The sequence below is a fragment of the Trachemys scripta genome, chromosome 8 (genome assembly GCF_013100865.1).
Source record: "Trachemys scripta elegans isolate TJP31775 chromosome 8, CAS_Tse_1.0, whole genome shotgun sequence".
Classification (NCBI taxonomy): Eukaryota; Metazoa; Chordata; order Testudines; family Emydidae; genus Trachemys; species Trachemys scripta.
Window position 1 is genome coordinate 109,096,237 of NC_048305.1, and position 20,651 is coordinate 109,116,887.

The 20,651-nt window shown below is 48.3% G+C and overlaps 1 protein-coding gene across 1 annotated transcript; it reads left to right on the forward strand.

Moving 5' to 3' along the window:
- The first annotated feature begins 45 nt into the window (after positions 1 to 45).
- On the forward strand, positions 46 to 19,325 carry PIF1 (PIF1 5'-to-3' DNA helicase). Its single transcript, XM_034780185.1, has 13 exons — positions 46 to 143; positions 464 to 1,058; positions 2,154 to 2,283; positions 6,251 to 6,376; positions 6,509 to 6,662; positions 8,456 to 8,570; positions 8,647 to 8,753; positions 9,652 to 9,791; positions 11,807 to 11,913; positions 12,907 to 12,994; positions 13,899 to 14,044; positions 17,243 to 17,434; positions 17,789 to 19,325. Exons 2-13 carry the CDS (start codon positions 471 to 473, stop codon positions 17,843 to 17,845), a joined length of 1,950 nt encoding a protein of 649 aa, XP_034636076.1. The 5' UTR covers positions 46 to 143; positions 464 to 470; the 3' UTR covers positions 17,846 to 19,325.
- The last annotated feature ends 1,326 nt before the right edge of the window (positions 19,326 to 20,651 follow it).

Below are 20,651 nucleotides of genomic sequence, written 5' to 3' on the forward strand. Positions count from 1 at the left end.
GTTAAAAGTCCCGTTGCTGATTGGCTATGTTCCCAGCCGGCATTTTTTAATCTCCGTCTATGTCGTATAGAAGCCGCTTGAGTCCCCAGCGCAGAGCGAGAGTCCCAGAGCGGAGCCGGGACCCGCCGCTGCAGCCGCGACTGGTGAGTTGGGGGCAATCGCAGCCGCGGTGTCGGGTCCCGATCCCCCGCCAGCGCTTGGCCGCCCCGCCCCGCCGCGCCAGCATTGCTGCCCCTCGGAGCGAGACGGACCCGGCGCCTGTGCGCCCGCGGGAGCCTCGTCTGTCGCCTCGGCCAAGCGGGTGGAGCTGACGCGGGCTGCTAGGGGCGTGGGGCCCCTGGGCTGGGCAGGGCGGACGCTGGTCTCCGGCTGGACGCGGGCTGCTAGGGGTGGTGGGGCCCCTGGGCTGGGCAGGGCGGACGCTGGTCTCCCGCCGGGCTGAGCGCTGCGCTGTTTGCTTCAGGGAGACGATGCAGGGCGCGGAGCTGGACGCTCGGATCCGCTGCAGTGTTACTATCGAGCGCCTGAGCCCGAGCGGCCCGGCCCCGAAGCGCCGGGTGATCCGCGACGCCTCCCTCGCCCTGGGCCGGAACGAGTTCCGAGAGCTGGTGCTGCAAGTGAGCGACGGCCGCGTGCCGCGGAGCTTCGCGCTGCGCGGGGAGGTGCGGCTCTTCACGCGCTTCGTGCGCGACGGGAAAAGCGGCCTGCAGCTGGGCCCCGCGCACGTGCAGCTGCTGATCGCTAACTGCCCCCCCGACAGCCTCAGGCGCTTCCTCCGGCTGCTGCGCATCAAGCACGAGGCGGCGGGGAAGGGGGCGAAGACCGTCACGGAGCGGGCGCGGCTGCTGTGCAGCCTTCCGCGGACCTTCGACACCATCAGCCCAGTTCAGGCCCGGGACGTGCAGCGGGTCTGCGATCAGCGGGCCCACGCGAGCTGCGAGGCGACGCCTGTGAAAGGGCAGGCCCCGAGGGACCGAGGGAACAGCGGTCTGTGGAGCAAGTGTCGGAAAAGAGCCAGGGCAGAATCGGCTGAAGCAAGCGCTGTAGGAGATCCCCAGGTAGCCACGGGGTAGGAGGTGGAAGCCTGCTTTGGGATATGGCTTAGGTAGGAGACTTGCGGGAGGGGGAGTTGCTGAGTGCTCTCGTGGTTTGGGCAGGGGGGGAGATCCTTTGTGGCTCAGTGGTATGCCCACATCTTAAATACTGTGTGCAAAGAAAGAAAGCCTGGAGTGCTGGGCGCTGCTCACTCTGCAGAGAGCCTGCATCAGTAGATCGGAGGCCATTATCTAGACTAGAAAAATAGGGTGTGTCTAGCAAGTACCTTGACTAATATGTGTTAATTTAAAATGCTTTTAAGCACAAGGTACTAAGTAGAGTAGAAAAAGACAGTGGTGTTTAAAAAACGTTAGCTGGGTGTGTTCAATGGAAAGGTCCATCCAAAGTGATGGTTAAAAATGTATGTAAAGTATTAACCAATGAAATTGGCTAGATTAGGAAAATATTTAGCAGTGTCTGAGAGAAGTCAATTGTTCCATTTCATGTAAATAACCATTGACTCTGAACACTAACAATGACAATACATTGCAAAAGATATCTTTTATTGGACCAACTTGCAGCCGGTGAAAGAGACAAGCTTTTGAATTACACAGAGCTCTTCTTCTGGTCTCTCACCAACAGAAGTTGGTCCAATAAAAGGTATTACTTCACTCACATTGTCTCGCTAATATGCTGGAAACAAGATAACCAGGGCCGACGCACCCCATTAGGCGGCCGCCTAGGGCTCTACAATTGGGGGGGAGGGGGGGCAACCACGGCGGTATTTTGGCGGCAAGACCTTCTGCCGCCTCTGGGGGGGTGGCATTTTGGGGCGGGACCTTCCGCCACCTAGGGCGGCAGAAAAGCTGGGGGCACTCCTGAATATAGCTACACCAACACTGCAGATAAATTGTAATGCAATTATTTCACTGGAGATCATTTTAGCAGTTGAAATTTTGGGTAGCGCGATACCAATTATTTTCCACTCTAATCCTTATGGGGAAAAGGTATACGAGAGAACATTTCCTCCAAAAGTTTTAAGGTCCGTGAGGCCTGCAGAATATGTGCTGCTGTTAAAAAATTTTGGTTAGTGCACAAGTGTGACTTCTTCCTTTCAGGCGGCTGACATGAAATGCTCAAAGAAGCTATCTCTGCTAATGCATTCACGAATGAGACTCTCGCAGGAACAGTCCATTGTGCTGCGTGCAGTGCTGAGTGGGAAGAACGTCTTCTTTACAGGCAGTGCTGGTGAGAAACTGCATAGCTGAAGTGAAGCAAGGCTACCCCACGTGTCCTAACTGCACTCAAATTAGGGCTGAAAAGCTTTAGTCTGGTATTGTGAGCTCCAAGAAAACTTTGGGCCTATTCCACACTGAAGTTTTAGCAAAAGTTTCATACCTGTGCTCTCACTGGCTCATCTGAGCCTGTGCAGCTCTAATATAGTGAAAACACTGGCAGCTTCTGTCACTTTATTAAAGTCAGTTTAAATCTACTTAGTGGTTAAAATGCCTTCTTCCCCCATCTGTATTAGTGCTATCAACAGGGCTGATACACTGGTGATAGCACTAATGAGAACTTTTTTCTGGGAAAAAAGTTTAATCCAACACAGGATGAACAGTGGATTTGTTTGCTCTGGCCCTTTAAAAGTAGAAGCCATTTGAAGTCTGCCTGACTCACAAACCAAGAAGCAGCTCCAATCCTTTATCGATCTGGTCAATTATTACTGGAGGTTTGTAAAGGGGTTTAGTGACATAGTGGCCCTCCCCCAAAACAGACCATACAAAACCGGAGAAAACAGATCAGGTGGTATGGACAGAAGTCTGTGAGAAAAGCTTCCAGGACCTAAAAGAGGCTTTGTCTAAAGAGCCTGTTTTAGTCAGCCCCGATTTCAGCAAACCCTTTATGCTTTGGGTTGCCGGATTGGGCCTTGATCTCCTAGTGGTTACTGAGGCCAATCTGGGAGATTTTAGGCCCTTAAAAGTCCAGTCGGCAGTGCCGTGGGGCTAAGGTAGGCTCCTTACCTGCCCTGGCTCCGCGTGGCTCCCAGAAACCGCTGGCAAGTCCCTCTAGCTCCTAGGCGCTGGGGTGGCCAGGGAGTCTGTGCGTGCTGCCCACTCCCCAAGTGTTGCCGCTGGAACTGCAGCCAATGGGCGCTGTGGGGGATGTCCTTGCAGGCAGGGGCAGCACACAGAGCACCCTGTCCGCCCCTGAGTCTAGGAGCCAGACATGCTTCCCAGGAGCCGCCTGAGGTAAGCGCTGCCTGGCTGGAGCCTGCACCTTCCCTGAGCCCCTCCTGCACTCAGACTCCCTCACAAAGCCTGCACCCCAACCACCCGCCCCAGCCTGGTGAGAGTGAGTGATGGATGGAGTAAGTGGGAGTGGGGCCTCACAGAAGGGGCAGGGGGAGGGGCAAGAGTGTTTGGGTTTGTGTGATTAGACAGTTGGCAACCCTATTTGTGTTGTGCACTGATGCTTCTAACACTGGGTTAGGTGTGGTGCTGATGCAGGCTGGGGTGGGAAACAGGAGGCCCCCATTGCCTTATTAAGTAACAAACCGACCCCCATTGAACAGAACTATGCTGCCATCAAGCAGGAATGCAATGCCATTCTTTGATCTGTTAAGCAATTTCAACCTTATTTGTATAAAAGGTTTTGACAGATCATTCCCCTATAATATAATGCACTGAGCTAAGGGGACCAATTTCTAGATTACTACATTGGAGCATAGCTCTACAGGAAGTTGACATGGAAAAATAGTCCATATCAAGGGGAAAGAAAATGTAGTGGCAGATGCCTTATCCAGAACAGGGGGACCCTGAGCCACATTCAGGAGCATTGGTGACACCCCTTCCTACACCAGTTTTGTGTTGGTAAGAGCTGGCACCTGGTCTGCCAGTGTCACACCCCCAAGCTGAACACTGACAAATAGATTGTTAGAAACCAGTCTGTTTCACCTGTCTGTTAGTTTGGTTAAGATGGGTATTGGACTTGTAACAATGTGTTTACTGTTTAAAGCATGAACCAATTTGCAAGCATTTCATAATATCACATTCTATAAGTGAGAAATTATATGGTAATATTTTAAGTTTTTGCTTTGGAACTATAAAAAAGTTTGCTTAAATTGTGAATCCAGTCAGGAGGGATCATCTGCTCATCAAGAAGGCCTATCAAAACTAAGTGGGCCATTGTGGAACATCACAATACTTAATTGCCCCTTACTCCCATGAAGAAGCTATATGCAAAAGGGCTTGTCTCATCAGTTTGAATTGTGGAAGAATGAAATAAAAGTAGCTATCAAAATTTTCATCTCTCTTGCTGTTTGGACTCTCACAGGACCAGAACTATGAAACAGAAGCAGAGATGCCCAGTTTTAACCTGCGTTAGCCCTAAAAGACAGTCAGAGCTGACAGATTATTACAACTGTCACCTTTTGAAACCATAGACTGCAACTCATTTGTGTGTATGTTTTCCTGCTTTAACTTTGCAATAATTCTCTCATTTCTTTTCTTAATTACTAAATCTTTAAGGCTTAGATAGTTTACTATAGAATTGTATACAAGAGTTGTCTTTGGTGTGAGATCTAAGGTACAAATTGACCTGGCGTAAGTGACTGGTTCTTTGCGACTGGGGATAACCTAGAGAGAGAGAGAGAGTGTGTGTGTGTAATAAAGTAACCATCTATCACTAAGTCCATTTTGCCTGGGTGGTAAGATAGACTGGAATGCCCATGGGGACTGTTTGTGACTCCATGTTAAAACTAAAACAACAAGCAGTCCTTGTAGCACCTTAGAGTAACAAATTTTATTTGGGTATAAGCTTTCATGGGCTATAACCTGCTTCATCAGATACACAGTGAAAAATACAGTAGGCAGCTATAAAAATACAGCACATGAAAAGATGGGAGTTGCCTTACCAAGTGGGGGGGGTCAGTGCTAATGAGGCCAATTCAACCAGGGTGGATGTGGCCCATTCCCGACAGTTGACAAGAGGGTGAATGTCAACAGAGGGAAATCACTACAAAAAGTGGTACAGAAACCTGAGTCGTCTTTAATGCATGCTGATGTGCCCCTGTCTGCAGCAATAGGGAGGCCTAGGGGGGAGGACATAGCTAAGCACCTCTTTAGCATGATGAGGTTCATGCTTAAGGCCCTGTCTTTAAATATGCCCTGTCCCATGCCTCACATCTTCCCCTGCACCTTTTTTTTTTTTTTTTTTTTAATTTATTAAGCCATATGGTCTTGTAAGGGAGCAGAGATTTTTGGGTTGTTGTCTTATTGCTTGTCAAAGTAGGGCATCACAATCTTACTTGCACCAGTGTTGCCAATTCTTGTGATTTTTATCACAAGTCTTATGTTATTTTTTTGTTTTGTTTGTTTAAATACCCAGCCCCTGAAGTCATGTGATTATGTGAGAATCTCCTTTAATTTTAAGTGAAGTTTCTGGTTCTCGTAGTTGCTGAGCAAAGCATCAAATGAGAAGCCTAAAGGTTCTTAAACCAGAAGGCAATTAAGAGAACTCACTTGTTTATTTAAAATGTAGTGTTTAAACAAAATCATGAGATTATTATTTTGGGGCTTGATTAATAATTTTTAACACTTGGAATTGACACTGTTGCAACCTACGCACTCTGCAACGCTTAGTGCAGATGCGCAATGAGTCAAGCCTTTTGTCTAAGTGTAGCTGTATCTAGTGATGTTTGAGAGTTTCATTTTGGTGTAAGGGAGAAACTTTAATCAAAGATGCACATTAAAAAGTGGAATGAGGGAAAGAACAATTCAACTTTAGCAAAAAGTGAAATCTTTTAAATCATCCATGTTGGGGAGAGGTTTTTGCCAATATAAATGATGACACTAACTAAGATACTCTTATAGCTACCATGGTTTCTCCTCCATGACTGGGTTCCAGTGTGGGGAGTTTATTGCACCCTAAATGGGAGGGGCCAAATAACCCCTAAACTCCATTTTATCTAAATGGTCAAACAGAGCTAACCCTTTCCTGACATGGTTGGTTTTACAACTACCTGAGCTCTATGTGGTCGGGCTGTTCTTTTCTTTTGTTCCTAGTGTTTTTGGACATGTGAAGTTTTGAATGAGCAGAATGGAGGGTGGTATTAGGAGGAATTTGAGACTGGAATTAAAACTGCATGGTTTTGGGAACGTGTCTCTAATGGTGTCAGGAAAGCCTCTTTCTGAAAACTTTAATACTCTTCTAAAAGGGACTGGGAAGTCATATCTGCTGAAAAAGATTGTGGGTTCACTCCCCCCAAAGAGCACCTATGCTACAGCCAGTACAGGAGTGGCAGCTTGTCATGTTGGTGGCACCACGCTCCATGCCTTTGCAGGTAAGGAGGATAACTTTCTGCTTGAGAACCTTCCCTGGCTTGCTATGCTATGGGGAAGATGAGTGGAAAGGACCTGGGAACTCTTGGCATCTTGGTAAAGATGATACTTACTTTGTTCTCTTCTTTCATTAGGTATTGGTTCTGGGAAAGCTCCGCTAGATCAGTGTATTGAGTTGGCTCAAAGAACTGGAGTGCGTCAGCATTGGTTGACCTGCCAGCACTTAATTATTGATGAGATTTCAATGGTGGAGGGCAAGTTTTTTGATAAGCTGGAGGCAGTAGCCAGGTGAGGGTCATGCAGCAAAGAGTCCTTATAACTCCGATAAAGTTCCTTGGATCACGGATTGCCTTATCCCACCTGTTGCTGTATTGGGAGGTAAGGTTACTAATGGCTAGGGTAGTTGGGAAGCTCTGGATTATAGAATCATAGAAAGGGACCTCAAGAGGTCATCTAGTCCAACCCCCTGCCCTGAGACAGGATCACATAGGCAGAGACCATCCCTGACAGGTGTTTGTCCAACCTGTTCTTAAAATGAAGGAGATTCCACAACCTTCCTTGAAAGTCTAATTCAGTACTTAACTATCGTGCTAGTTAAAGATTTTCCTAATATCTAATCTAAATCTCTTTGCTGCAGATTAAACTGATTACTTCTTGTCCTACCTTCAATGGACATGGAGAACAATTGAATGCAATCCTTTTTATGAAGCTGTTTATCACATTTGAAGTCTGTTATCAGCTCCCCCCTCAGTCTTTATTTCTCAAAGCTAAATTTGCCCAGATTTTTTTAAACTTTCTTCTTAGGTCAGGTTTTCTAAACCTTTTATTATTTTTGTTGCTCTTTTCTGAGCTCTCTCCAATTTGTCTCCATCTTGCTTAACATGCTACACTCAAAACTGTACTGAGGCCTCCAACTGAGGCCTTAACAGTCATAAGTAGAGCAGGACAATTACCTTTCATGTCTTACATATAACACTCCTCTTAATACACCCCAGAATTAAATTATCCTTTTTCACAACTGCATCACATTGTTGACTCCTATTCAATTTGTGATCCACTATAACCTCCACATCCTTCTCAGCAGTACAACCATCTAGCCAGTTACTCTACATTTTGTAGATGTGTATTTGATTTTTTTTCTTCCTCAGTGTAGTAGTTTGCACTTCTTTATTGTCTTCTGTGTTGCTTTCAGACCAATTTTTCAATGTCCTTTTGAATTCTAATCCTGTCCTCCAAAGCATTAGCAACCCCTTTCAGCAAATTGTATATTATATGTAAGCAGGGGGGAAAGTGGGCCGGTACGGCATACTGGTAAGAAGCCGTTGCCGTCTCGTACGCAGCTGATGCTGAAGCGCTGCTGCGGCAGCACTTTAACATCACTGCCTCTTTCCCAGTCGGCAGGTGGGGGAAAGGGGCAGCCGCCCCAGGGCTGGTGATTGAAAAGGGCCCGGGGCTGCCACTGCAGCAGCCGGACCCCAGGCCCGTTTCAATCGCAGCTGAAGCCCCAGGTGGCGCAGGCCAGGTAGCGTGGATCGGCTGGCTGGGGGAGGCTGACCCTCTAGCCTTGCCCCTTCCGCCCGGAGCCTGGCCCCTGTACCGGTAAGTGTTTAATATTACTTTCACCGCTGTATTTAAGCATACTCTTCATTCCAGCACCTAAGTCATTAATGAAAATATTGAACAGTATTGGATCCTGGAAAGACTCCTATGGGAGTCCCCCAGATCCACCCAGTTTGACAGTGAACCATTGATAACTACTCTTCCAGTAAGGACTTTCAATCAGTTTTGCACCTGCCTTATAGTAATTTTATCTAGACTACATTTCCCTAGTTAGCTTATGAGAATGTCATGTGGAGATGTGCCAAAATCAAGTTATCATGTATGCAACTTCCCCACATACACTAGGCCAGTAAACCTGTCAAAGAAGGACATTAGGCTGGTTTGGTATGGCTTGTTCTTGACAAATCCTCTGTATTGATGAGGACTCCCAACTTTTTGTCATCAGCAAATCTAATGAGACCACTCCTACTTTTTGTGCCAAGGTCATTAATGAAAATATTAAATTATCACTCCCCTTACAGAGCTGTCAGGAAACGGGATGACCCATTTGGAGGAATACAGCTGATCATCTGTGGGGACTTCTTACAACTGCCACCAGTCAGCAAAAGCAATGAGGAAACCAAGTTCTGTTTCCAGGTGTGAAGCCATCCCTACCCACTACTTCAGAATTTGTTCGTGGCTGTCTCCTAATGAATGAACAACTTATTCACAGGCAAAGAGCTGGAGGAAATGCATCCACGTGAACATGGAGCTGACAGAAGTGCGGAGACAGACTGAAAAGAGCTTCATCTCACTCCTGCGTACAATCCGCCTGGGCAGGTGAGGAGGAACCTCACCCACTCCCAAACCCCACGGCTTCTCAACTCCTCCTCCAACTAATGAAAGCAATAATACTAGTTGCTTCTTGCCCGGTTGAGCAGGCTGCCTCCATTGTGATCACTCATAGTCTCTGCTCCAAGGTGTCCATTTTACTTGCCATGCTGACTATTGATGGATCTAATGGTCTTGAGACACATGAACAATATGGCCATGCTGGTATAAAATTAACAAATGAAACCTGATGTTCAATTCCTTGGAACCTAACCCTACACCTGGAAGTGTCCTTCTCTGTCTCTGTATAAGGATGTGTGGGTGATGAGCTGCTCTTGCAGGTGGCAACCATGGGCATTAGGAGATGGGGGGAGGGGACAAGAATGTGCTTGTCACATGCATCCACCTTGTGAATAAATCATCCAAGGGGTAAAAAGTGTTGGGGATTTCATGAGATATCACCATCTGGATGCTTTCAGTGATACTGGTAACTAACAATGTTCTCAATCTTTTATTGTTACATCAGTCCAGCAACTTTGATAGGAGCAAGAGTGTAGATCTAGCAGTCAGCACAGGTCTGGAACAACACAGTGGCTTAACTGTAATAGCCTGTTTACATTTGTGCTCCCACTATGACTAGTCCTAGAGAAGCTCCATTAGAGCAGTGGTGGGAGACCCTAAGGACCTTAGTAGGATAGATAAGGCCACAGGGGGTGTGGAGAGCAGGACTTGTATGCACAAATTGAAATAACTCACACTTTCAATAGGGGTAGCTACCCTGTGGTGTTTGCCCAAGATGTACAATAGATATCACTATTCTTGGCATTTCTAACCTGAGATTTCCTGTTGGAGACTCTGTATTCCTTGTTATATTATTATGGTACTTATTCCCCCCAATCTCCACCAGGTGCACAGATGAAGTCACCAGGCAGCTGATGCAAACAGCTACCAACAGGGTTGAGAGAGATGGGATCCTTGCAACTCGTCTCTGCACCCACAAGGATGATGTGGAACTAACAAATGAGAGACGGTTGCAACAGTTACCAGGTAAACACCTTGGGGGAGAAAGAGCTGTTAATTTCAGCAGGAGGAGAGGACACTGTAGATAATGAGGAAGGAGAACTGGCATTGTGGAGCTCAAGCTGCTCTAGTCGCAACCTCTTCCAGCTGGCTTCATGGATATGAGGGGTTATTGTAGGGTCAGACCTGCCTAGGGGATGGTGGTGTTTGTTTTTTTTTTTTTTGTTTGTTTTTTGTTAATAATTTATACAGGTAATCTACCATGTAAAATTTGCATAAACTATGCCTAACAAATGTCCTATTACACACATTCATATTTCACTCCATCCTCAATTCATTAATTTCCTAGTCTCCCCTCCCATCCAATACCTCACGCAGGCCTGCCTCTTCTCAGGAGGTGCTAGTGCACAGTCTGCTGCTTCTGCTTCGCTGCTAGTTAAGTGTTTCTTGCCCAGAGAGTCTCCCCCACCTGTCTCTGGGTGGTCTTGCTGGAAAAACTAGAGGCGGGGGGGAGGTCTTGCATTCATCCATTGGCAAAGGCATAAAAGGGAGGAGACTCTGCCATTATTCTAACAACTGTCCTGAAGCCAGAGACTCCTCAGGGAGGCAGGTGCTGGAATGGGGGTCTACAAGCTGGAGACTCCTGGGAAATGCAGGTCTGTTATAGAAACTGCAGACTCCAAAGCCTCCCTGTGCTAAATTTCCTTTCATGGTAGCTTTGGTTGTGAGAGCAAGAAGAGGTGGCCACACTCTTAAAGCTGCAATTGCAGTCTGACTGCTCAGTGCCTGGCCTCTCTGGGCATGTCTGTGCTGCAATGTAAATCCATGCTTGACCCCAGGCTCAAGTCCCCCGTCCCCCCCACCCCACTTGCATCTACATTGTAATTGCACTAACCTAGGGCTCAGACCAGAATGCTGCTGGGCTGGAGGGTGCAAGCGCCAGTTAAGCCCCACTTGACTTTGGTCCCAGGAATCGGCCATAAGTATCCCATAGTTCCATGGGATAACTTCCTTAGTCCTCTCTATCCCAGTAATCTGCAATCCACACTATTAAAAACAGACCTTTTTGTGGGACAGAAAACTGTGCTGAAACATCCACCAGAGCCTCATGACTGTTCTGTCGGTTTCCTGACACAGGAGTGAAAGTGCAAGCAAGAGAAGTTAATCAAAAGGCGCCTTCTCCATGTTGTGGCTCCAGTAGCAGACCAAAAATGGCTGCTCAGCAGGCTAGGTTGGTGGGCTGTTCAACCTTCCTGTAACATGCAGGGCAGGCAGTAAAGTTTTCCCACAGTACACCACATTCCTGGGGCTAGAGCGACCACACTGGCTATTAATGGCTATTAGCCAGGATGGTAAGGAATGGTGTCCCTAGCCTCTGTTTCAGAGGATGGAGATGGATGGCAGGAGAGAGAGATCACTTGATCATTGCCTGTTAGGGTCACTCCCTCTGGGACACCTGGCATTGGCCACTGTCGGCAGACAGGATACTGGGCTGGATGGACCTTTGGTCTGACCCGGTATGGCCGTTCTTATGTTCACTGTTTTGTGGGTGGGGGAATAGAGCATGAGGGACTCTGGGATGTGATTACATTGACTCTGGTCTGCAGCGCCCTAGATTCAAGCATGGGTTAGAAAAGTCTTTAACAAAGGGTTAAAATACAATGTAGATACTCCAGCCCAGGGTTCCCTAACACGGGTCAACTGACTCGAGTCCCACTAACCCAGGGCGTATATTCCAGTATAGACATACATTCAGATCCACAAGCTCTGGAAGGTGTAAATTGGAGCAGGTGGTAGGGGAGAGCCAACAGGGGCTTTCTGCTCTTGGAAGTTACTGGAAGAGATCCTTTCTGGGGTATACAAGAGTTGTGTGGAGAGCAGGATTTCTGGGGACTGAGTTCAAAATGGAAACTAAGAACCCTTCTGGCACAGTCTGGAGAAACCTGCTGTGGAGTGAGTGCCAAGCCTTCCCCATATTTAGGGACTTTGTTGTGTGTTGATTGATGGTAAGCCCATGTTTGTATTGCTTTCGTCCTCACCAGGAGAAATGCGCTCCTATGAGGCTGTGGATAGCGATCCCATGCTAGTCAAAGCAATTGATGCTCCGTGTCCAGTAAGTCACTGTATTCAGTTGAAACCAGGAGCCCAGGTGAGCATATGCATATTTTATGGGGAGTAATTGCCAATAGAACAGAAGGATTAGAGTCAGTATTTGGGGAAAGAGTTAAGGATAACAGCACAGGGATGTGGACTGGGTGTGAAATGGAAGCACCCCTCAGACCCCAGGGTGTTCTAAACAAACAGGCCATTACATTAATTTATAAGATGTCCTTCACCTTTTCTGCAGTCTGATTCAGGTGGATGAAAGCCACTTGGTTTAAATTCAAAGTCTCAATCTCTGCTTGAAGACTGATTGACCAAGGTCACTGCTTCCTCTGTGTCCAATGGAAAAGAGACTTTGGATGCACAGTACAGAATCACTAAGTACAGATGGGGTGGGGACTGGAGGAAAAGGCTGTTTAAAGCCACTTTTGTGCTGTCTGGATTCTAGGCTGCTCAGATCCCAGCATAAATTAGAGCTACGCTTCTTATGGACTATGGCACAGCTCGGAATCCCTGCAGCACCATGTGCTAAGGCTCTGGCCTCCCGTCACCAGTACACCCTGTACACCAGGGTTTGGGGGTGAGGGGCACCATAGGGCTGCTTACAATGGCCCTACACTGTCTGGATTGGAGAGTTGTTCCCTGGCCACTTTCTGTCTCTTTAAAGTCCCTGTAAGCTGCTGGAGTGTGGGGAGGAATCTTCCCAGAGATCCAAGTGTCGCAAATATGTGACTTAGGTTGTAGACAGAACCAATTCACAATCTTCCCAGAGCAATTTCACACAGAGTAAAGGGGTGATGGGATCTATGCCCTGTGAGGCTCAACACCTGAGAGCCCTGGGGAGGGAGGAGCTCTGGGATGGCTTCACTGTGAGGTGATTCCATTTACTGTTGCTAGGTTCTACAGTAGCATCAACAGTATCAGCCAATTATTCTGAAGCCTCTGATGTAGGAGCAGAACTGGAGCAAGGCAGGTGAATGAATAGAGCTGTAAGGCAGGGGCACCAAACAAATCTATCAATCTTTCCTTTTCACTTTAGGTGATTCTTACTAAGAACCTGGATGTGTCCCGGGGTCTGGTGAACGGGGCAAGAGGGGTTGTGGTTGAATTTGAAACTGAAGGGAAGGGTGAGTATATAATGTTAAGGTTGCCAGTTTTGGTTGGATATATCCGGGAGACTTCATCCCATGACATAATCTGTAATTAAAGATTAATCTTTAATTTCTGGAGACTCCATAACAATTCTGGAGGATTGGCAACCCTATATGATGTGCTTATGACTGTTTGCCAATGGCTACTGTTAGTCCTACTGCAATTCCTGGGTGGGAGAGTAATCATTTCTGCAACATCAAGTTCTCCCTACCTGTGAGAACCAAGGATCAGACCAAGCCCCCAGGTATAGCTGCTTAAAGGTTTGCTCTGTGTGTGTGTGTTTCATCATTCTCTGGCTCTGCATGCTTGTTCTCACCTGGTTTCTGACCATGTGCACTCATGCTCTCTCCTTGCAGCAGTACATCTTTCCAATAGCAAGAACAAATGTAGCTTTTCAGCAATGCAGTGTTCCAACCCTCCACCCCACTATTTCATGTTTTCTCTGCTCTGTTTCTGGCAAATAGTTCTGTTCATTCTCCTACTTTACAGGGTCATAGAACCATAGAATATCAGAGTTGGAAGGGACCTCAGGAGGTATCTAGTCCAACCCCCTGCTCAAAGCCAGACCAATCCCCAGATAGATTTTTGCCCCAAATCCCTAAATGGCCCCCTCAAGGATTGAACTCACAACCCTGGGTTTAACAGGCCAATGCTCAAACCACTGAGCTATCTTCCCCCTCCCCTTACTCCAGCAAGAACCACTGTGCTAGAGGAGCATCAGAATTAAGTTGTGCTTTTCTAAATAGAGCCCCAAGGCCCATGGAAGAGTTGGTCTGAAATGGGAAGGGACGGGAAGAGGGCATACTTAGGCTCCTGCTTCCTGGGAACGCTGGTACCAGAGGGACATTCCTTATTCTGACCTGCTCTTCTCTCTCCCAGGACTGCCCCGAGTGAGGTTTCTTTGTGGGGTCACAGAGGTAATCAGGCTGGAGCGATGGGTCTTCAAAGGTCCATCTGGAATTTATCTGAGTCGTCAACAGTTACCTCTAAAATTGGCATGGGCCATATCCATCCACAAGAGCCAGGTTAGTGCTTTTATAGAGAGACTGCCACAAAAAGTATTCCCCTTTACCTTCATGTTCTTAGGGTGCTTGTGCCACTGGCAGCGGGAGAGGGGAGCCCCAGGGCACCTGTGTGGGTTGGGGGAAGTGGAGGTTTTGGGGGCAGGGTTGCCTAAGGATGCTTGCACTGCTGATGACCGGGAGGAAGGAAACTGCCTCCTCTTCCTCCCTTTGCCTTGGTTAAGGTATGTTGGCTCAAAGGGTACTACCAGTCACAGTTCTGGAGCAGCAGCCAATAGGCCTGAAAAAGTTATCCAGTGTCCTGGAGTTAAACCATCTTTCTTTTTTACTCTGTAGGCATGTATTTAGGCACAGTAGAGTCAGTGTTCAACAGTTTACTTTAACTGGAGTTACCAAATGGTTCAGTTTAAACAGAGCACTGGATTGGTTTAGGTTATAAATCAAGTTTATTAACAAAAGAAGAGTAAGTGAATTCAAATATGAGAAAGTTAGAAATGGTTACAAGCAAATAAAAGTGAAAACCTACATCTAAAAGTCTAAAACATAAGCAAATTGCTGAAAGTTTTTTCCCCAGTGGTATCTGTCGGGTTGGCTCTGGTGCCCCCTGGAGTGGTGCCCTCATAGTGCAGTAGATAGGCACCTGCTGACCCGCCACCCCCTCAATTCCTTCTTTTCATCTGTGGCTGTCACTGGATTGCAGTTAATCTCTGACTTGGCAAGTGATACACCTTAGTGGTTTCATCCTGTAAATAGAGGGTAAAGAATAAATAGATGTAAATGTTTGTAAGTGCCTACCCTGCGGAGCTAGCCCGCCCAGGGTGCCCGAGCATGCCTGGGTCCCAGGGATTTAAGCAGTGTGCTACAAGCCCATGCCAGTTAGTGACCTGCACAATAGTTGCTTGAAGTTCCTGGGAAAAGGGTGTGTTCAAGAACAGTTCTGGATTTGTAAAAACTTTAAACCCAGAACCAGGAAGGAGAGAGATAGTAGATTCAAATTCCTTCTCATGGAGGCAGCACTTCGCCCCTCGTCGGAGCATCAACCCAATCTGGCACCGAATACCTCCTTGGTTAGGAATGTCCTGGCCTCCTTTAGAGGGGCTCAGCATGGCCCAAGATCCCTAGCACCAAGTACCACCCGCTACCAACATACTTCTCCAGCTAAGAAGTCAGCACCGTTCACACAGCGCTGCTCTCCATCACTGGTGCTGAAGAAGAAGATGGAAAAAGTCAGACTGGGGCGCTCCCCCCTGAGGAGGATGCCTGAGAGAATGAGACCTGTGCTGGGCCACTCTCAAACAGACATTGAACTGTTGACACTGTTGACTTTGACACCATTGACTTCGGTCCCAGGAGGAGGTCCATTGTATCTGGTGCCCATGGACTCGCCACCTAGGGTGAGCAATAGAGGGGTTACAGCCCTGGCTACACCATTGACACCCTGAGGCATATGAGGCAGTGAGGAGCCTCCTGGCCCTTCCAGCACTGCCATCTTCCCCGAATCGTGGCCAACAAGGGACAGGTCCAGCATCGCAGGACTCCATTCCACAAAGGCAGGTACCGGCCCTGGGCAGGCTGGCAATGATGGCGAGACACCATCTGCCATCTCATTCATCTTCGCGGGGCTCAGCCCCACTGTGTCACTCGCCACAGCAGCACTCACATATCAACACTCACCATCCCGGCACCACACACCATCACAGCACCACTACCCTGCACTGCCATGGTCGCCCAGGAGTGCGTCTTTGGGTTCCAAATCACAGGCAGACTCCTGCACCTCACGAATGAGCAGACAGTGGGCGGACCCTATGTGCCTGGTAGCCATGACTCAAGGGCTTGTCCCATCAGCATCGCCTCTTATCCAATGGCAGATGCCACTCCAGTGGCCAATCTGGACCCCTTGGGTGGCTCAGCTGTTCCAGGGCTCCCACTCAAGGCGATGTTGCTCAGCACCATCAGAGGCGAGAGCACCTCCACCTTTCCCCCTCGGAGAGGGGCTCCATTCCAGGGGCAGAAGTCAGCAATGCTCAGGATACCCCAGCGGGACACCATCCAGCAATGGAGGATGTACAAACTTGGTGCCAGTCCAAGCTTCCTTGTCCTTTTCCCCTGATGAGGCAGTGGCTGGTATGGCTATAGCATCTATACGGGACAACTACAAGGCTCACCAGGAGCTCTTGTCAGGTGACTCAGAACCTGGGTGTTAAAGTGGAGGAGATCACGGAGTCAGCCCCAGCCTTGGTGGACATATTGGCACCCTCAGGACTGACAAGGGTGACCCTAGCATTGAACAAGGCCATCTTGCATCCCATGAGGGTTCTGTGGCAAACCCCCACATCCCTCCAGCCCATGGCAAAGCAGTTATAGAGGAAGTATTTTGTGCTCTCGAAGGGGTATGATTATTTGTACACCCAACCCCCACCAGGATCCCTGGTCTTGGCCGCTGCTAATGAGCAGGAAAGATAAGGGCAGCAAGGACCCTCCGCCTAAGGCAAAGGAAGCCAGGAAACTGGATGTGTTGGGGAGGAAAGTATACTCGATGGGCACTGTTGTTTTGAACATGTGCTAACAACATCATATAGGGATAATTCATAACTTCACAAACAATATTGCTGCATACAGATTATTACAAGAGTCAGTATGTAGGGTCACACCATTCTTGTGCCAGCATTAACCCTTAACTTCTTCCCCTCTCTACTGTTTATCCCTCTGATGTACTTAGAGAGAGTAATGTTATCTCCCCTCAGCCTTCATATTGTTAGGCTAAACATGTCAAGCTCTTTAAATCTCATCTCATAAGGTAGGTTCTCTGTTCCTCTGCTCATCCTAGTAACCCTTCTCTGCACCTGTTCCAGTTTGAATTAATCTTTCTTAACCATGGGAGACCAGAATTCTCAGAAGTGTCTAAAAGGAAGTTAGAAGAGGGACTAAGGACAATGCTGCTCCATTTCACCTAAATGTCCCCAGGAAGTCCCTTTTTCAACCCCATCAATCTACTTCCTGCCAAGTTCATAGAGAAGTTCCCTTTGCATTGGGAAGGGCTAGATATTAATAGGAGCAGCACTTTCCTGACACTCATACGACAGTTCTTCACTATATTGGGGATAGGGACAATGGGTCCCATATGAAGATGTGGTGTTGATGTGTGGGATGGCTTTTGTATTGTGAGCTCACTTGCTTTTACCTGTATCTTCCATGTACTAGGGCATGTCATTAGACTGTGTGGAAATCTCCCTGTCTCGTGTCTTTGAAAGTGGTCAGGCTTATGTAGCCCTTTCCCGAGCCCGTAGCCTTGAGGGCCTCCGGGTTTTGGATTTTGATCCCAACGTTGTGAGAGCCAATCCATACGTGCTACAGTTCTACAATCACTTACAGAAAGAACAACTTCTATCTCAGGTAAATTCAGCAACTGAGGATCTCCATTAGCCTGTTGCAAGCAGGGACAGGCACTGAAACTCAGAATCTGAACAGTCCCTCCAAAAAGCAGAGGAGCAGCAGGTAGTGATGGGAGGGACAGGATTGGGGAAAGGCAGGGAAGAATAGATGGGGGAAGCATGTTGATAGAAGAAGGATGTTTAGCACTATGGATGAAAGAAGAATGTTTAGTCTATGATGAGTCCTATTCGGATTACAGCCCACTAACTGATCCACTGCACAGAATGGAGGTGAGAGTTCCCTAGGCCCAATCCTTCCCCTTCATAGAAGGACTAAATGAGAAATGATTCACTGGAAATCTGTTTTTTCCCCTAGGCTTCTCTACACAGATACATTGAACCAGAGGAGAAGGAGAATGGGAAATCTAGCTGAGGATACCCTGGGCACTTCTGTGAGGCACAAGCACAGACTGTTCTGGTTTCAGCAGCCCAGCTGTTGTGCACATCTTATACCACTGGTGAAATTTTGCTTCATCTATGTTTCTGCTTCATTGGCTCAAAGGCCACACCTGCCCACTGTGAAAACACTAGATGTTCAGGCAGTTAACTTTTTGGGGAAGATTCTACCTCTGCTTACGTCCTGTTGGTTTAGGGTTGAGGATAGCATCACACCCCAGCCTCTCTACACAAGTATGCATACATCAGGAAATGTGGGACTTGTCCTTGGCAACCTGGAGGAGAAGTGAGATGTGGCTCTCCTCCCTTCTTCCCCTGAACTGGAGCCTACTAGCTGTGGCTGTCATCACACAGAAAGGGTACTGAAGAGCAATTAGCATACTTGTAGCACCAGCATTCCATCTCCAGCTGATGAAGTGCTAACAATCAGGATGGCACTCTGCAGGTCAAGTAAGGTGCACCCTGGCTTTAGAGCCATTTTATGCTATCCATGTGTCACCTGTTGATGGAGGGAGGGTTCACTAGTTTTACTGCTGGGTGAAGTTTAATATGGAGTCATAAACTGTCCTCTTAATTTTGCTGGTACTTTATGACAATAAAAGGATGTATCTACTGCAATCAGTCATAGCAAGTACTAGAAGTAGGGGTAGAGGGGATTATGGGTATGTCATGCATTCACAGGCTCTAGGGATGACCCAACCTTCAAACAGTTTCCTAGAAGTATTTTCTTAGTTTACTGGCCCCAAAGGATCCACCATTTTCTACAAAGGCAGGCTCAGGGACTCCAAGGCTGAGCTTATGGGTTCCAGAAACCCCTATTTCTCTCCTGGGCTCTCTGGAGCATGTCAAGCTGAAGTCCAACTCTGACAGACTTCACCACAGGGAGCAACGCACTCCAGTAAATATTTGCAGTGCCACTACACAGCCTTTTCAAAGCAAGGTAACATTTTAGTCACCTGGAATGCACCATCATTATCATATTGATAAAGTGGAGAGAATGACTTAAGGCTTGTTCTTTTTCAAGTGCTTGCTCGTGTCCATTCCATGTTAGGTGTGTGTGTGTGCTTGCTAGATACACGGGTGCCAGAATTTTTCTCCAGGTGGTAGCCGTAGAGCCGGGTCTGCTGCCCTTGGGAGTTGCACACATATGTGCCAGTATAAATTCCTTCTTACCGCTAGTGATGGTGCTGGAATGTCCTCGTACTCTAGCAAACTGTTCTTATGAAGGGTTTTTCTGATGCTTTTATTAACGTATATAGTTTTATTACAGCTGGTGTAGTTTAGTGGTAGTTTTAATAGCTCTTATTAGAGGTTGTTAGTCCCTTCTGGGACTCAGTCCAGGGATGCGGTATGCCCGTGTCTCCAGGCTTCAAACCCTGGGAGCAGTGCAAGAAACTTATGTCTGTTATTGATCAGAGCTGCTTAAGTGCCTCAGGGAATCACAGGTAGCCAATAGGTTGGGGTTAGGGGTAGGGGGTAGGTTAAGGGTTACGGTTGGGTTAGGGGATGAGTTTTAGTGTTAAGGGGTTGGGGTAGGGGTCGGGGTTTGGAACTTAGGGTAGGGGTAGGTTTAGGGGTTAGAGGTAGGTTGGCTTGGGGTCGGGTTGGGGTTAGGGTTAGGGTTTTGGTTGGGTTAGGGGTTTAGGGTCAGGGTTAGGAGGGGGGAGGTTAGGGTTCGGGGGTAGGGGTAGAGGGTTAGGGTCTAGGGGTAGAGAGTTAAGGGTGGTGGGTTGGGGTCAGGGTGAGGGTTTAGGGGTGGGGTTTAGGTTGGGATGGGGTTAGGGTTATTTAGGGTTGGGGTGAGGGTAGGGGGGTCAGGGGATCAGGGTTTGGGGTGGGGGTCAGGGGTAGGGCTGGGTTAGGTGAGGGTCAGGGATAGGATTAAGGGTTAGGTTTTTTGGGTTAGGGTTGGGTTTAGGGTAAGGGTTTTGGGGGTGGGGTCAGGGTCAAGGGGTAGGGTTAGGGTTTAGGGTCAGGTTAGGGGTGAGGGTGGAGTTAGGGTTAGGTTTGGGGGGGGGAGTCGGGGTTGGGGTTAGGTTAGGGGTGGGGTAGGGTTAAGGTCAGGGTTAGGGTTGGGTCAGGGGTAATGGCGGTATGGTTAGGTTACTGTCAGCGTCCGGGTCAGGGTGGTTAGGGTTGGGTCAGGGTTTAGGGTTGGGGTATGTTAGGGTGAGGTCTAGAGTTAGGGGTCGGGGGTTGGGGTTTAGGGGTTGGGGTCCAGGGGTCAGGGGTAGGGTTTAGGGGTCAGGGGTAGGGTTTAGGGTGAGGGGTTGGGTTAGGGGTTGGGGTTAGGTCAGGGTAGGTTTAGGGTCAGGGTTGGGGTTAGGGTCAGGGTGAGGGTAGGGTCAGGTTGGGGTCGGGGTGAGGGGTAGGGTTGGGGTTGGGGGTAGGGTTAGGGGGTAGGGTTAGGGGTTAGGGTTGAGGGGTGAGGGTAAGGGTTAAGGGGTAGGGTTAAGGGTTGGGGGTTGGGGTTTAGGGTCAGGGCTTAGGGCTAGGGTTAGGGTTAGGGGTTAGGGTAGGGGTCAGGGTCAGGGTAGGGTTAGGGTTAGGGTTTAGGGTTAGGGGGTTAGGGTCAGGGTCAGGGGTTAGGGTTAGGGTTAGGGGGTTAGGGTTAGGGGTTAGGGGTTAGGGTTAGGGGGTTAGAGGGTGAGGGTCTAGGGGTTAGGGTTAGGGGGTTAGGGTCAGGGTTTAGGGTTTAGGGTTAGGGTCGGGTTAGGGGTTAGGGGTTAGGGTTGAGGGGTTAGGGGTTAGGGTTAGGGTTTGGGGTTAGGGTCAGGGTAGGG

Coding starts and splice junctions, on each gene's coding strand:
- PIF1 (XM_034780185.1), top strand. CDS start 471: ATGCAGGGCGCGGAGCTGGACGCTCGGATCCGCTGCAGTGTTACTATC. Junction 2,284..6,250: donor CTTCTTTACAGGCAGTGCTG/GTGAGAAACTGC, acceptor CTCTTCTAAAAG/GGACTGGGAAGTCATATCTG. Junction 17,435..17,788: donor AAGAACAACTTCTATCTCAG/GTAAATTCAGCA, acceptor TTTTTCCCCTAG/GCTTCTCTACACAGATACAT.